At 52.5% G+C, this 14,614-nt stretch overlaps 1 protein-coding gene across 1 annotated transcript in view; it reads right to left on the bottom strand.

Annotated features, from left to right (window-relative positions):
- The window catches only part of MAN1C1 (mannosidase alpha class 1C member 1), a 61,980-nt gene extending 50,610 nt beyond the window's left edge, over positions 1-11,370 (bottom strand). Inside the window, exons 1-2 of the mRNA XM_061373620.1 lie at positions 11,232-11,370; positions 9,590-10,552 (exon numbers count right to left, since the gene is read on the bottom strand). Coding sequence (XP_061229604.1) covers positions 9,590-10,141 — 552 coding nt within the window. The 5' untranslated portion in view covers positions 10,142-10,552; positions 11,232-11,370. The remainder of the gene's footprint in view (positions 1-9,589; positions 10,553-11,231) is intronic.
- Between the last annotated feature and the right edge of the window lie 3,244 nt (positions 11,371-14,614).

Below are 14,614 nucleotides of genomic sequence, written 5' to 3'. Positions count from 1 at the left end.
GATGCTAGTTTCAGAAATTACTGTATGTGCTCCACTTTGGAAGCGCAGGTACCATATACCCAAATGTGTCTACAGAGACTTCCATGCACAAAGAGGCATCTCAAGCAAGTATCTTCCCCAACACTACTGCTATGTCACAGATCATCACCCTTACACCCTAGTGCAGTGGTTCACCTCCCAAGAGCACTTTTGCTAGCGAAGTTGCATAGGAGATGTCTGTGAAACACACAACTCCACAGCTACAGCCAGGCTGCAAACACAGCGGATGGCAGGAGGACCCTGACAGTGAGCAACACACTGTGCATGACACCATCAGTAGGGGTTCTCAAGTCACCTCTAGGTTGGACACTCTGGCAATGGCTTTTCTTAGCGACTCCTGTTTCATTCCAGGATGCTTTGAGGAAAGAAACTGGAAACAATGACTTACCTCGTACCTGTGCTTCTTCAAATGTCACCTCCAGTCCCCCTCCTGAGCTTAGCGCCTGCAGCATAAATCAGGCAGGAAATTCCCCCAGCTCTCAAGATTTTGGGCACCATGACATACCCACAGGCTGCCTTAGGGCTCTTACATTTCGACTACGTCCCTTCAAGCATGTAGAGCACAGTTTTCACAGTGAATCCCTAATTGCACACAGACTACAAATTCGCTTTAAAAGCAACCAGCATTCCAGGTCAGTTACGCACATCCATCAATTAAACACCCAGGCCAGAACACATCAGCTCCTCACTATCATACCCCCACACTAAAAGGGAAGGTAGATGAAACACAAACACTAAGCAGGACTGGTTTTCCAGACCTGCATTATGACAAGGTAAGTGATTTTCTCCTTCCCTAAAGACACCATCTGCACAGGATTCTCATTTCTGGAAAGCCAGCGCCCAAGGGGATGCTCTAAAGGAAGCTGTAGTGATAACTAACCCAAAACGGACAGACTGCAGGGAGGGGGGGGAGTGTGGGGACATTATTATTTCTTTTTCAACATGTTTGAAAACTGCCTTTGTCTCCATCCAAATGCTGGAACAGGCCAAAAAGAGGGGAGTCAAGGACTGGCAGCACACCTCGTGCTTTATCGCGCACTTGGATGGCTCAACAGGAGAGATGTGGGAGGATGAGTTTAGTTTAATGCTTTCTTGCTGGTTCACCTGCTCCCCATCTGTCTTTGCAGACTTTGCTCCGAGGCACAGACCAGAGCATCGCTGTCCTCTGCCTCCTCTCCTGCTTCAAGTTACTGGTGATGTGAACTTCTGAAGAGAGGGACAGAGCAATTCGCAAGCATTGAGGAGACAGCAGAGATTAGTCCAATAATTCAAAGGCAATAGCTAATAACAGACACAGAAATCTTGCTCACAGCCTTCCTAGAGCCTCAAGTCAGAGTTGTCACCTTACAGAAGTGTTACAAGAAATTCTTGGACCACAGTAACAAATTTATTAGCTGGAGGCTGACAAACTCTTCCAAGAGTCCCACAGGCAGCAATAAATCATACAAATCAGGCTGCAGATAGTGGATCTTTAATATAACCGAGGCTGGTGGAGTGGATGTTGGAACAACGTTGGAATTGAGCTGCAGGAGGAAAAGGGCTCGCTTTCATTTAGCCTGACCTCCCATCACGGGAGGGACCAGTGCCTGGCCTCACTCCAGCACTGCACTAGACAGTCATCATACAACAGTGATTAATGAACTACTGAAAGAATAAAGCAAGGAATGACAAGTTCAGGGATGTGGGTAATAAACTAAAGATAAGAACTATAAGGATTCATCAAAATTAAGAGACAGAAGGCACCTCCCAGGTCAGAAACTCGATGTCCCTGTCAACGCAGAAATGGCTCCCACAGTACTGCTCTGACTGTGCTTCGAGACCTGCGGAACAAGGTCCCACTGTTTCAGTTACCAAATTTCACCCTAATATTCCACTCAAATGCTTATTTAAGTCTTTGAAATCCAGAAATGACAGACCAGAAGAGGAGACAACCGCCCACTGCATCACCCTACCCCAGCTGCCGCTGAAGCTCCATCTCTGGAACTATTGCCCTGTGCAGCCACCGATGAGAGTGAGGAGATCCACACCCACCAGCAACAACCTTCTGCGTGTTGGAGGGCCACTGACACGCAGAACAGACGTCTGACAGATAAGATAATCAAACACTACTATGGCAGGAACCCTGATGTGGTCTCAGTACTGCAGCAAGGCCTTCAAGAAAGTCAAAACAGCACCAGGAGTTGGCCAAGGGTTGGTTTGGGTTCATCCGGCACAATGCTGAGCTACCAACATAAACATGTCTCCTTCCTCGATAGCTCCAGATTAAAATAGAGGCTCGGATGGAGGAAGAGCCATAAACAACCCATTTCCATTGGAATTCTGTTATTCATGAGCTGGGCTGGCTAACCCAGACAGCACGAGGGTTTCAGGACAGATGAAATGTGATTACATTATAATTACCTTCGTTACTTTGAAAGGAACATGGTTATGCACTTTCTTTAGTGCCCAGGGAAATCATGTTAACACAATTAGAGCAAGCAGCCTGGTTTAAGCACGGCTTGCTCGGACGTTACTAACGCAGCTCCAGTTCTCAGCACAGCCTCTCAGAGCCATCCAGCTCCATAAATCAGTGGGAGCTGTGTCAGACATCCTCTGAAGCAAGTACCAGCTCTCGGAGAAGAGACATCCTCTAGGATGTACTGAATGTATAACTTCATTGTATATCATCATCCTGTGCAAGTGCTGTTGGCACGATGAGATGCTGCAGGATTTCTTAATCTCTTGCATTTATTATTCTCTGCAGCCTTCCCCTTAGGATATCGCTCTACCTACTAATAAACCAGGAGAGAAATGTAACAACAGTTCTATGGCCATGCCATAGAATTGTTGGAAGTCAGATTAGAACTAATGAGCTCCTGGCTCCCACTCAATCAGGACCATAACAACAATTAGCTCAGAGAAGCCTGAGAACTGTTTTCTGCTCCGCTGTCTCCCGCCTGTCCTCCTCAGTAACCCCTGAGCTGGAAATCTCTGATGGGGTTTGACAGAGGGTAAAGGTCACAAACACAATGAAGTTCAGGGCAAACAGCCCCCAGGACCCACAGGGTGCCCCACGGAAGGCAGGGGAGCAGGACAGCCTGCTGCGGGTACCAGCACCTGGAGCTGGAGCATCACCTCTGGCTCACATAGACACTGGGAGGAGCAAGACGCCACTGGGCAGGGATGGGCGACGCAGAAGGAACTACAGACACAAGGAAGGGGAAAGTCACAACAGGAGTCCTATTGCTAGAGAGCCAGGCTCCATTACCTTTCTGCTGAGGGAAGAAGTCAGTCTTAGGAGCACACCTCACACCTTCCCTTTTCAAACACCGCTGAGATCTCGCCTTTGATTCTAGTACACAGCAGACATACACACAAGGGACTCTGCGTCTTCGCTGTCAAGATAAGCAGATGCAAAAGGGAAGCACTGAAGTCACTTTGGTTGAGTACAACCTCTAGCCATTACTTACACTCCAGTGTACTCCCAGGGAATGCTCAAGTACCTGAAACAGTTTTGCCATGTATCAGTTTGCTGGATTAGGGATAAAAAACCCCTGTATCCATTGGATCCATAGAGCGACTCGATGAATATGCCATCAGGAACAGAACCTGGGACCAAGTGTCCTGTTCTGATTAACAGTAGGTGCTCTGCCCCCTCTAATATGAGTATAAACAAGTAACATCCCTATGCCATCAGCAGAGGATGTTTATTACCCAGTCCTTCAGTGTTCCCACTGTGCTCTGTGTTCTGCAGTGGTTTGGGTCCATCACGCACAATCCACTCCCATTAAGCACGGCTCACTGACACCACTGCTGGTGACAGCCTCTCTGGAGCTCTTCCAGAACACTGTGTCATAGGATGATGACCTGAAGCACCACGGGGATACGCAGTACAGACAGCAATCATGGAGTGTGCTCATTCCTCATGCCAAATCCAGCCACAGCATTCACGGAAAAGTACTTTTTTGGGGAATGTTTAAAAATTAGAATGCTCCAAGTACATGATTCCCTCTTCCCACCAATGAGCTGAATGCTGTTTCCTTCCTTCCCCTTCTGGCAGCTTCATCTAAGTCTCATATTCAGAACCCAAGGACAGACTGATCCAAGATACGTTCCCCTTTCCCCCTCTGTCTCCCATCTAAAATCTGAATTGCTTTAAGTACTGAAAAACATCAAAACAAGATGATAAACAAGCTAAACAATAACAGGCTGATAGAGTAAACCAAAAATGACTGATTAACATCATCTGGTAAAGCCCTGCATACAGATCCAAAGGAAACAACACTGGACGCAAAAATCTTTCTCCATTAAGGGGCAGATTTAATTGTTGATTAAAAAGTTAATCAGTAGTCTATAAATATTTTGGCTGGAAAGACGGAATCTTAACCCAGGCGACTGCTTTGTAGTAAATATTTGCATAAGTGCACATACACAATCCTCAGCCTGATGCCTGAAGGGGTGATGGGAAGCTTGGCCCATACTAGTACTGGTCCTAGCAATGGGGCACCTCACCCCATGCACCCCCTGTTTCAGACACAGCCACATCTGGTCTTGCCCCCCAGGGTATGGGATGGTACCCAGGCTCCAGCCCTGCTGCCCAAACCCCTTGTCTTTAGAGCTGAGAACTTTCAAAGAGCCTGTATGCATTCACAAGGTGTAAATCCTTCTGCACAACACGTGTGTGTCCTGGACACCCGTTTCCTCACAGCCAGCACACGCAGTCAGGCATTACCTGGAACCTGCCCGGAGAGGTCCACACTCCAGCCAGTTCGTTGTGTGGTGAACACTGCATTTGTCTAGAAGTGTCAGTTTATAAACCAGCCTTGCACCAAACTCGGCTGTTGTGGAACAAGTCCTTTCCTGCTGCATTCTGTAGGTAAGAACAAACGTCTTCACAGTACTCCAAAATGCACTAAGGTGCCATTGGCACCTCTAAGGCAAACAGCACTGCAGCACCGATCACAGCATGGGAACTATTGTCTATACTTGTGCATCATGCTGATAGGACAGATAAGTTTTTTCATCCACTACCTGCATCCTCTACAGCCAAAAGAGTCTCAGACAGGCGAGGTCTAAACTTTGTTGGTGGGGAAGCAAAACCCACACTGGATGCACAGCCTGAGGGATGTGCAGTATAGAAAACCCTTTTGCGAAGGTTCAGTAAATAAATGCATGAGAAGGAAGAGGGAGCAAAGGAAAATTGCAGCAAGCCTGGAGGCACCCAGGGCTCGAAGTGCAGAGAAATGCTCTCAGAGAAAAGTTTTCCATGGATCTCAGTGAGAAAGGTGTGCATGGGGAGGTGCTGTGGTGTTAATCACAGATGGAAGCCACTGGGGGACTGCATCATTTGCTTGCAGTACTGCTCATCCCCAGATTACGGACCGAAAAGGCTTTATCTCCAGGAACACAAGTAGCACAGGGCAGGGGAAGGGAGAGGTCTGAAATCTTTCTCCTGCTGGCTTCAGGTATGAAATGGCTCAGGACAACCAATAATGGGATTCACAGGGTGTGCGAACAGGCCCCTTGTAACTCACCGGAGAGCTGTTCTAAGCCCCACTCCACCAGGCACTTCTCCCACCAGGGCAGCATCTCAGGCTCAGGAGAACAAGCAGAGTTTCCCAAGACCAGGAGCATGTTCCCGGATGGATGCTCAGGGCTGTGAAACCCCACAATGGGAGCAGCAGTCAGCCCCAAGAAACTGTCCGGAAAAGCTGAGCTCCTGATAACATTCCTGCTTCTTCCCAATTATCTTTCCGTGACAAACTGTCGATATGTTTGTGTTTGAAAGACTGATCTACCTTACCAGGAGCTGCTAATCTTAACAGGAGAGTGATGCAGGGTAGCTGCGTGCACAGCCTCTGATGGACTTCTTCCCCTTGGGGCCTGGTTTTCAAAAGCTAATCCATCTTTAGAGCTGTGTTAAAAGAGGCCAGGAGACAGCAAGGAGAGGGAGAGGAAGGTGGAGACAGGAGAAAAGCCAGGATGAAGAGAACCATATTGTAAAATGAATAGGCTTCAGTGTTAGTAGTCTGGAGGAAATGAATGCATGTGTCAAACCCAAGGTTACTATCCCAGCAGAGGACTAAAAGCCTGCCTGAATTTGACATATTCCCTTATTTGAAAGGGACAAAGGACACCATCAGGAATTGGGTATTCTGAGACACCAGGAAAGGAAACTTGCTTTTTGCACCCAAAGAGGGAAAGAAAAAAAAAAGTAAATCTCTTTCACTGTTCCCATCCTCCACATCATCCCATGACCAGAAGACAGATCGCAAGCTTAATTCCACTGATGAACACTTTCTGGTCCAGCCTGTCACAGCCGTTGTCCTTAAGCACCGGGTGGCATTAACAGAGCTGGTGTAAAAATACTTCAGGGAAGTGCTGCTCTCTCTCCCCACCACTTCCCTACCTGTGAGACCCATGAAGCCAACACAGCAACAGCACGGAGCACTCTGTTCTGCTTTGCCCAGCATCAGCAAAGCTGTCAGCTCAGCTCCAAGAGCAACACCTTTTTTAGTGATTATGATGCAAAAGGCAGAAACCACATGGATTTTCCCAGCTCTGAGCAGTGGCACTTGGAGGGGAAATCATTGTGACTTTTCACTGAGCCAATCTGAGCTGGAAATTGTTGAGAGCAAATAACTCTGGAATCCCACTGTGGCGTTTCTGCAGCCGCTTCCCTTCTCTTTTTATCCTTTCTTGAGCATCAGTGATTACCATTTGGCATGTGTAAAACAACAGCTATTCCCAAAGCCAAGCCTGACTGATCAACTGCACAACTGAAACATGTCTGAGGTCACTTTAAGGGATGAATAATCCCAGGCCCTTTTACATTTCCCAACCTGCAGCATAGGGAGATTGTCATCTGGTTTCACTGCAGCTTTCTTTGAAAGGTCAGCATGCCGCCGATACTCGGCTGCCCACAGGAACACGGAGCAGCACATCCCAGGCAATTCTCCAGGTGACCAATGACCTTTTGCAGTGAGCAGCCTGTGCAGTACAGGGCATCTCTTCTTTCCTTCTCAGGAAAAGAACTGCTCATTGACTCTGGAATTGTTTTAAGTCAAACCTAAGCGGTCAGCCACTCTGTGAAGTCAGCCACCAGCGCAAACCAGTATACCTGCATGCACACAACAGCTCAGCTCAGTGCAGCACTTACTTCTTGTAACAGGCTTCTAGGAGTCATTTCAACCTCCTAATTCACCTCTCTTCCTTGCTGCATTAGTAGGAAACACAGCAGTCAAAGCACATGGCCAGTGAGGCAGATACCCCTCAGCCAGACCCATCTGCACACAGCTCTGATGCCCCAGCACTGCTCAGAGTGTTCCCAGGCAGCAGTAAAGTGGGAGACACCACAGTGGTGGGTTTCCCACTCTGGGCAGCACTGTCTTCTAAGCAGAAAATGTCTAACAGGACATTAGCCAACCCTTTCCACACATAACAGCCAAGAAACTAATGATACATCCTCTTCTTTGGCTGAAGCATCAAACAGCTTAGAGGCTGGGTGGGAAAGAGCAGACGCCTGCTCAGATGGAAGGGTCCTCTCAGAAGATAGAAAGATCCAAGCCTCCAGGTTGCACATCAGCCCTAGTCTTTGATCCTGCACCAGTTCTTTCTCCTGGCTTTCATCTAGGCTCTGGCAGACAGACGGAGGGAAACAAATCCTAACCCTATCCATCTTCCCTGTTACAGAGGTGCTGACCTGCAAGAATGGGCTAAAGGAGAGCAGGTGGGGAACGCAAAGCTTTAAGTACCAGGCCAGTCTGGAACACATTCTATCAAAGTCGAGGGCTTAGAGCTCTAGAAGAGAAAAGCTACTGCACACACCACCTTCCAACAGCAGCAAACCCACTGCCTGCCCCTGGTGGCGTCTCTCGCATCACGTGAAGAATCTCTGCTAAGCCCAAATGCTGTATCACGACTTATTTCTTCCTTGGTGGTTTTTCTTCTATCCATCTGTTTCTTTTTATACAGTGTTTGTCTTCCAACCTCTCTTGGTTTGTTCTCTTCATGTCTTTTTGAGTCATGAAGAAAGAACATACCTTATCCCTCCCACAGGCTGCACCTTGCGTCCCTTGTGCGCATGCAGGCTCCTATCTCAGCACGGTGCTTGTTTCTCTCTTGCTCTGCATAAATAGAAGCAGAGGCACTTTTAAGGAATAAGGGCTCTGTTTGAAGAGTAATTAGCTGTCAGCATAAACCCAGTACTTATGGATTCTCATCCTTGAAAAAATCTAACTCTGCTCCCCGGCACTGATTATGGCTGTTATAAACAGATGGGGCTGAATCCATACAACTTGGAATAATCCTATATTTCAAAACTAATTAACTACAACTAAAGCACTGTGTGCCGCTAGCTTTCAGAACTGTGATTTCCAATTCGATTTGTTTGCCCAGAGTAGAAGCTGGGTTATACATGGGTGTGCTGTGCTACCCCACCATACCTTGACAGTGGGAATATGCAGCACATTCAAGCACACGCTGCACAACTCCAAGCACATGAGGGATGGGGACTGGAATATTCTGAATACCCTGCTGCCAAGATGCAGAAGGACAGGGTGGCTCAATCCTGCTTGGGATCATGCAGAAAGCCAGCACCTCGGGTGTGTTGTGTCTGGTCTGTTTGGCAGAGAAGCTGGATTTTACCAGCGGAGCAGCCTTTGTTTTCATGACGGTCAGAGATACCAGGAGGGGAGCTTTAAAAAGCCCCTGGTTTTAGAATGCAGGGTATGGTGGATGAAAGCCCTCGGCATGTTACCTGTGACTTCCTTCTCTGTTCAACCTGGGGCAGCAACTCTGGTGAATGCCTACACCTCTACGAGAGAGCAAACCCAGGAATATTATACTCTGCTTAATTACATCCATGCATTTTACTTACTGGCAGCTCTTTCTAGACCAGAATTCCCTCCAAGCTGGTTATCCATCATAGCAAAAGATACGACAAACACAATCAAATACTACACAGAATCTATAGCTCTCAGTTAACTGGGTCACAGATTGCTCTGCATTGCTTGTGCCAGGCTTTTATGCACAAGCTGTAGGCACCAGGCCAGCCTGTCCCCGCCATCACCCCTGTGCCTCCCTGCTGGTGACATTCCCTGGGCTCGGAGGGTTGTTGTTAGTGGGTTACAAGCCCGAGGACAGCTCCATCCAGAGCAAGCACTGGAGCGGGTTATGGGACAGCCATAGGGGCACATCCCATCCCGCCGTCCCCATGGACCAGCACAACGTTCATCAGAGAGCAGCTCAGACAGGTTTACACAAGACACCAGGGCGGCCACTTGCACAACCCCAGACACCTCCCACCAAGCATGGTTTTTTACCCTAATAACCAAGATGAGATTTCCCTTTGCCTAATTCCATCCCTTTAAATTCAGGTCACAGCCTGTCCTGGCCTTTCCTTTCCAGCGAGGAGATGCTGTGGGACACCCATCGGAAAAAGACCCTCCCCAGTTCCCACCACCTTCCTTGGGAAAAGGGGCGCAAAGGGGACGTGTGGGAAGTGGGGGCACGGCTGGGGAAGCGAGGGGGGGGGTGCGAGGAGAACGGAGATGCCGCGGTTGCTCCTCACCTCCTTTATCTTCATCCTGCGGGCGCGGGTCTCGGGGTCCTCGCCGGGCCGCCTGCCCCGCACCGGGTGCCGGAGGCTGCGGCGGAACCGCTCGTAGTCGAAGCGGAACGGGGCTCGCGTGTCCCGCGCGGGGGCAGCGCCGGTGGCGGGCTCGGCTCGGCCGTCGCCGTCGCCTTGCACCTGCGGTCGGGAGCGGGGCGCGGGGCGGGCGGCGGAGCGCAGCTTCTCCCGCAGGCGGCGCGGCGCGGCGGGGCTGGCGTGGCGGGGCTCGGCGGCGGCGGGCGGGCTGCGGGGCAGGTCGGTGTCGCGGGTGGAGGAGGAGGCAGCGGCGGAGGAGGAGGAGGCGGAGGAAGAAGAGGAGGTGGAGGCGGTGGCGCGGCGGGGCAAGAAGAGGCGCTTGAAGCGGGAGGAATCGGGCAGGAGGAAGAGGGCTCCGAAGCACAGCGTGAGCAGGCCCGAGAGGAAGAGCAGGAACAGGAACTTCTGCGGCAGCCGCAGCCCCAGCGCCGTTGGCCACCCCGGCATGCCCGGCAGCTTCCGCAGCAGCACCATGGGGCACCGGATCGCGACCGCCGGGTGGGACCCGCCGCCACCCCGGGATGCGCCGCTTGTCTCGGCGACGAAAGGCTCAGGGGTGCCCCCCTCTCAGTGCCGGCTGCAGCGGGCGCCTTCACCGGGGGCCGCCGGCGGGCGATGCGTGCACGGCTCCCGTCCGGAGCCCCGCCGCTGCCCGGGGTCCCTGCCCGAGGGGCTCGCAGGGCGCGGAGCGGCGGCTCAGAGTCCCTCCTGCCGGCATGAAGGCGGCGGCGAGCGCATCCCGCCGGAGCCGGGCGGCGGAGCGGCTCCCGGCGTCAGTCCCCGTGCAGGCTCCGCGCCGGACGCTGCTGTCGGGCTGGCTCAGGGAGCGGTGCCGAGGCGGCGCGATCGCTGCTCTCTAAGCGGTGGGTTCATGCTGCAGCATCCCTGCGAGGCGGGGGAGAGAAGAGCGCGTTCATTCAGCACCAGGACGGATGCAGCCGGCGGTGTAAGCCTCTGTCCCGGAGGAGCTGCTGCCTCCCCAGCCGCTCACCCACCCTCCTGCCCGGCTTCCCTATATCCGGACCTGCCACCAAGTCCGCAGCCTGCAAGCGGCTCCCAGCGCTGCACCGTCCCCAGGGCTCCGGTCTCCTGTGGAGGGGCAGCCGGGAGGAGGATCCGCACCCGGCGAGGAAACCCCCGGAGGGGCCAGAGCGAGGGGAACGCGGGGCTCCCCTCCGCCGCTCTCCAGGCTGTCAGGGGCTGGAGACGGGCGGCTCATAACAAGCCACGAGAAAGCTGGGCTCGGGGTAAGTTTCTTGAGGAAAAAAATTCAACGGATTTTGGTTTTGCTAAACAAATCCCGGCAAATTCCCCCCTTCTCCCAATCCTCTGCCTCGCTGTAAAGAGTTCTCCACTGCCTCTGTCCCCCCCTCCAATCCCTTCCTTATGAGCACTGGAGGAGACAGAGCTTAACTTTCGGACCAGGAACGCGCGCGGGACCACGCTCAAACAGCCGGGCGCGTCCGAAAGCGCTGCCCCAGCCCAGCCCTGCTCGCCCGGGCGGGCACGACCCCGAAGGCGCCGCCAAACCCCCCTCCCGATGCTCTCCCACCCCGTTACTCACCCGCCGGCAAGCCCCAGCCGCTCCGGGTCCCGCAGCGGTAACACCTCAGCGCTGCCCGCGCCCCGCGGGTGCCCGCTAACCCCAGAGGACGATGCTGGCGGCGCTGCGCGCTCCCGGGGCACGGCTCCCGCTCTGCCCATGCAGCACCGCCGGAAAGCCCCGCACGCACGGAGCCGCTCGGCTCCCGCCCCGCCTTCCCTCGCCGCAGCGCCCCGCTGCCCGCCCGCACCCGCCGCTCACTGCGACAGCGCCGGCAGCACCGCCCCGGCCACGCCCCTCGCCGCGCCACGCCCCCTGCCAACGGCCGCGCGGGGGAGGTGGCGGGGGCGCCGCCAGCCAATCAGTGGACAGGGTGATGCCCGCCGTGACGCTCGCGCCAGAGCCGCGCCCCGCCCTCGCTTGCTATTGGCTGTCTGGCGGACGAGCCGCTCGCCCATTGGCTTCTCTGAACGCCAGAGAAGCGGGAGACCCGCCCTCTTGTTTACCACAGCTGCCCGGCTCCAGCCGGGGGCGCGCCCGCACCGCCCCTTCCCTCCAGCAGGACTTCCATTGGCTGCGGGGGCGCCTTGTCCCGCTGCCATTGGCGGAGGGGGCGTCCGGCGGCTTCAAACAGGGGCGGGGGGCGCGGGGCCGCAGGTGCGGGTCCTGTCCTTGCCTCTCGTCGCTCGCTGTGAGCGTTCGCGGGGCCCAGCGTGAGCCGGAGGGTCAGAGCCCTCGGGGTACCGGGGTGGTGTGTCCATAGGGGGCCATAGGGGGCCATAGGGGGCCATAGGGGGCCATAGGGGGCCATAGGGGGCCATAGGGGGCCATAGGGGGCCATAGGGGGCCATAGGGGGCCATAGGGGCCTGACATGAGGTGAGGAGCGGGAGCCTCAGAGAGGGCCCGGAAATGGCTTGGGAATGGGCTTTCTGCACACAAAACTGCCCTGTTGGGGGTTTACGAGCCCGCAGCCAGCTGCCATGAGGCACACCTAGATCCCAAGTGCTTAAAGCCTCATCACACACCTTAATCTTCAATGTGCCATACAAGCCGTAACCAAATGTGACAGTCTCCCTCTGAGGTGTGCTGTACTGGAGGGGAAGATGGTGAACCAAAGGACTTCTGATTGTAAATGTTAAAAAAACCCACAAAAGCCCCCAAACACCACCAAAATCTTAGGAGGGAAGAGAAAAAAGGACACCCAAAGGCAACTGAAACTGGTCAGAGCTGGGTGAGTGGAGGAGGTCACTAGAGGTGGGTCTGGGTGCCGTGAGCATGAGGCTGAGGGTTAGGGTTAGTATTAGGGTTGGTAGCAGTTAGAGCTGCAGCCACTGATGTGACTAAACTATAAGAGCTATAAGAGAACATTTGGTAGGCTGGTGAGGAGCTGGAGCTGCGAGGAAAGAAGTCATCTGCTCCTTGAGTCGCTGTGCTTTAGTGTGCTCCTTTGTAAGGATCACCTCGGGGATGGAATGCCGGATCTGATTGCTGGGTCAGGGAGCTCCTCACTTGGAGCTGTTTGAGGATCAGTGATGATGTGTCCTGAACCCCGACAGTCAGCTGCCGCTTCCATCACTGGGAGCGCTGGTGCCCTGGGAGCGCTTTCACTGCTGCCCTGCCTTGGGTGTTTAACAGTGGTCCCCAGGGACCAGCAGCAGACCTCATCCCTTGTTCCATCCCCTATCGCCTTGGCCTCAATGTAATAATCCTTCACCCTCCTTAGCCCTCCTCTTCCCCAGGGGGACCTCAAGCTCCGTTTTGTATCAGCCTCATAAAGAAAACACCAAAACCCAATTAAACCCCCCCAAACCTAAAACCTCCGCTGTTGCGATAGCGGTCCCTTGATCTTCTCACAGATGGGCCCAGGACTGAAAAGGTTGGGGAATGCTGCTTTCTAAGAGGATTTGTGGGCATCAAGGAGGATAATAAAATTGACAGCTGAGAACGAAGCAGAGGGATAATAAAATAGACAGTTTGGATCAAACCGAAAGACTGTGCCAAGCTCTTTGTTTCACACAGCACTGATGGAAAAGTTGAAGGCTTATCTTTTAATTAGGTTAAATGAAGAACTCTTTTTGTTTTGCTTGGTGTTTAGCATAATGTCTTGAAGGTAGGAGCTTAGAAAAGCAAGGTTTTCTAAATGAGGTTAAATTAAGATACCATGCTTCTTAAAGAAGACAAAGCATTGTCTTCAAGGTAAATGTTTAATTACATTTTTGAAGCGATTTCGTCTGTGTAATAAGAAGACAGAGAGCCCCGTCTCTGCGTGTGGCTGCAGTTCCAGACAGAAGCCAAATAAATTGAGAAATGGGTATTGAAGGAGTGAGGAGCCAGAGTGTAATTACTGGGAGGATGGGGGTCCTGCTGCATTATCAGTCTTGTTTTTAGCAGGACTGGAAGAAATAATTTGGAGAAAATTACTTTTATGGCCATAAGAAAAGTAGAATTTAATATCTGCTTTTCTGGGAGGAAGGAAACTACAGGGTGATAGATAATACTGAAGGCAAAAGAGATTGGCAAGATAATTACGCTCAAGCCTCCAGCCTATCTTTGAAAATAGGCTGTATTTTTCCCCCTCTCACAGTAGGAAATGGTCCTGTTGAGGCTGCAGCAGTGGCTGGGATGTCTCCTGGCGCTCGAGCAGCGCTCCAATGGTAGCCAGAAAGCCCTCACTGACTCTCAGAACCATTGAAAGCTGTGGTTTTTAGGCATCAGGGCAGGGAAAGGATGGAGCAGGCAGATGGAGGGAAGCCTCTTTGTTACTGGCCCAGTTTCAGAGTTAACAGAGTTGGCTTTGCAGAAGGAAAGAAAACTCAAACCCAAACCCAACCACCCCGCTTCGTCTCACGGAAGCATAAAGAAAGGGATAGTACATTGAACTGCATTGTAAACCAGGGCAGGCTCAGCATGTAAACCAGACACCTAAACTTTGTTGATAGCTACTACAAAGTGTAGACAGTGACAGCAGAACCGGGCGAAACTGCCAGCTTTGGAAAGGAAAGGATCCTTTAGCTCTAAGAGAACAAGCTCGGCAGTTGACAGAACAAGGTGCCAGCTTTCCGCACACCGTTAAGGGGTTTCTGATGCTTCCTGGCAGCACGGAGCCTCCTCTGCTGCTCTGCTTCCTGAAGCCTGATCTGAGGAGCTGCCGGGTCCCTGCAGGCTTGCACAATGTGGGATGGGTGCTCCCACCCGTGTGTGGGGAGGACAGAGCTTCCAAGGCATCCTCCCGCTCTGTGCAGCCCCAAGGAGGCTCTTCCTCCCCTGCAAGCAGCAAGGTCTAATGACCATTTAAAGGCTTAGATGTGTGTAGGCTGTCAGGCCCACTGCTGTGATCCTTGTTTTATCTGGTTGTGATCAGAGAAGGGTAAATCCATACATTTAAACCGGCTGATACATTATG

This window comes from Neopsephotus bourkii, unplaced genomic scaffold, assembly GCF_033783945.1.
Source record: "Neopsephotus bourkii isolate Nb327-2 ecotype Australia unplaced genomic scaffold, CSIRO-AGI_Nbou_v1 NB_1632, whole genome shotgun sequence".
Classification (NCBI taxonomy): Eukaryota; Metazoa; Chordata; class Aves; order Psittaciformes; family Psittacidae; genus Neopsephotus; species Neopsephotus bourkii.
This window is presented reverse-complemented; position numbering and strand designations above follow the sequence as displayed.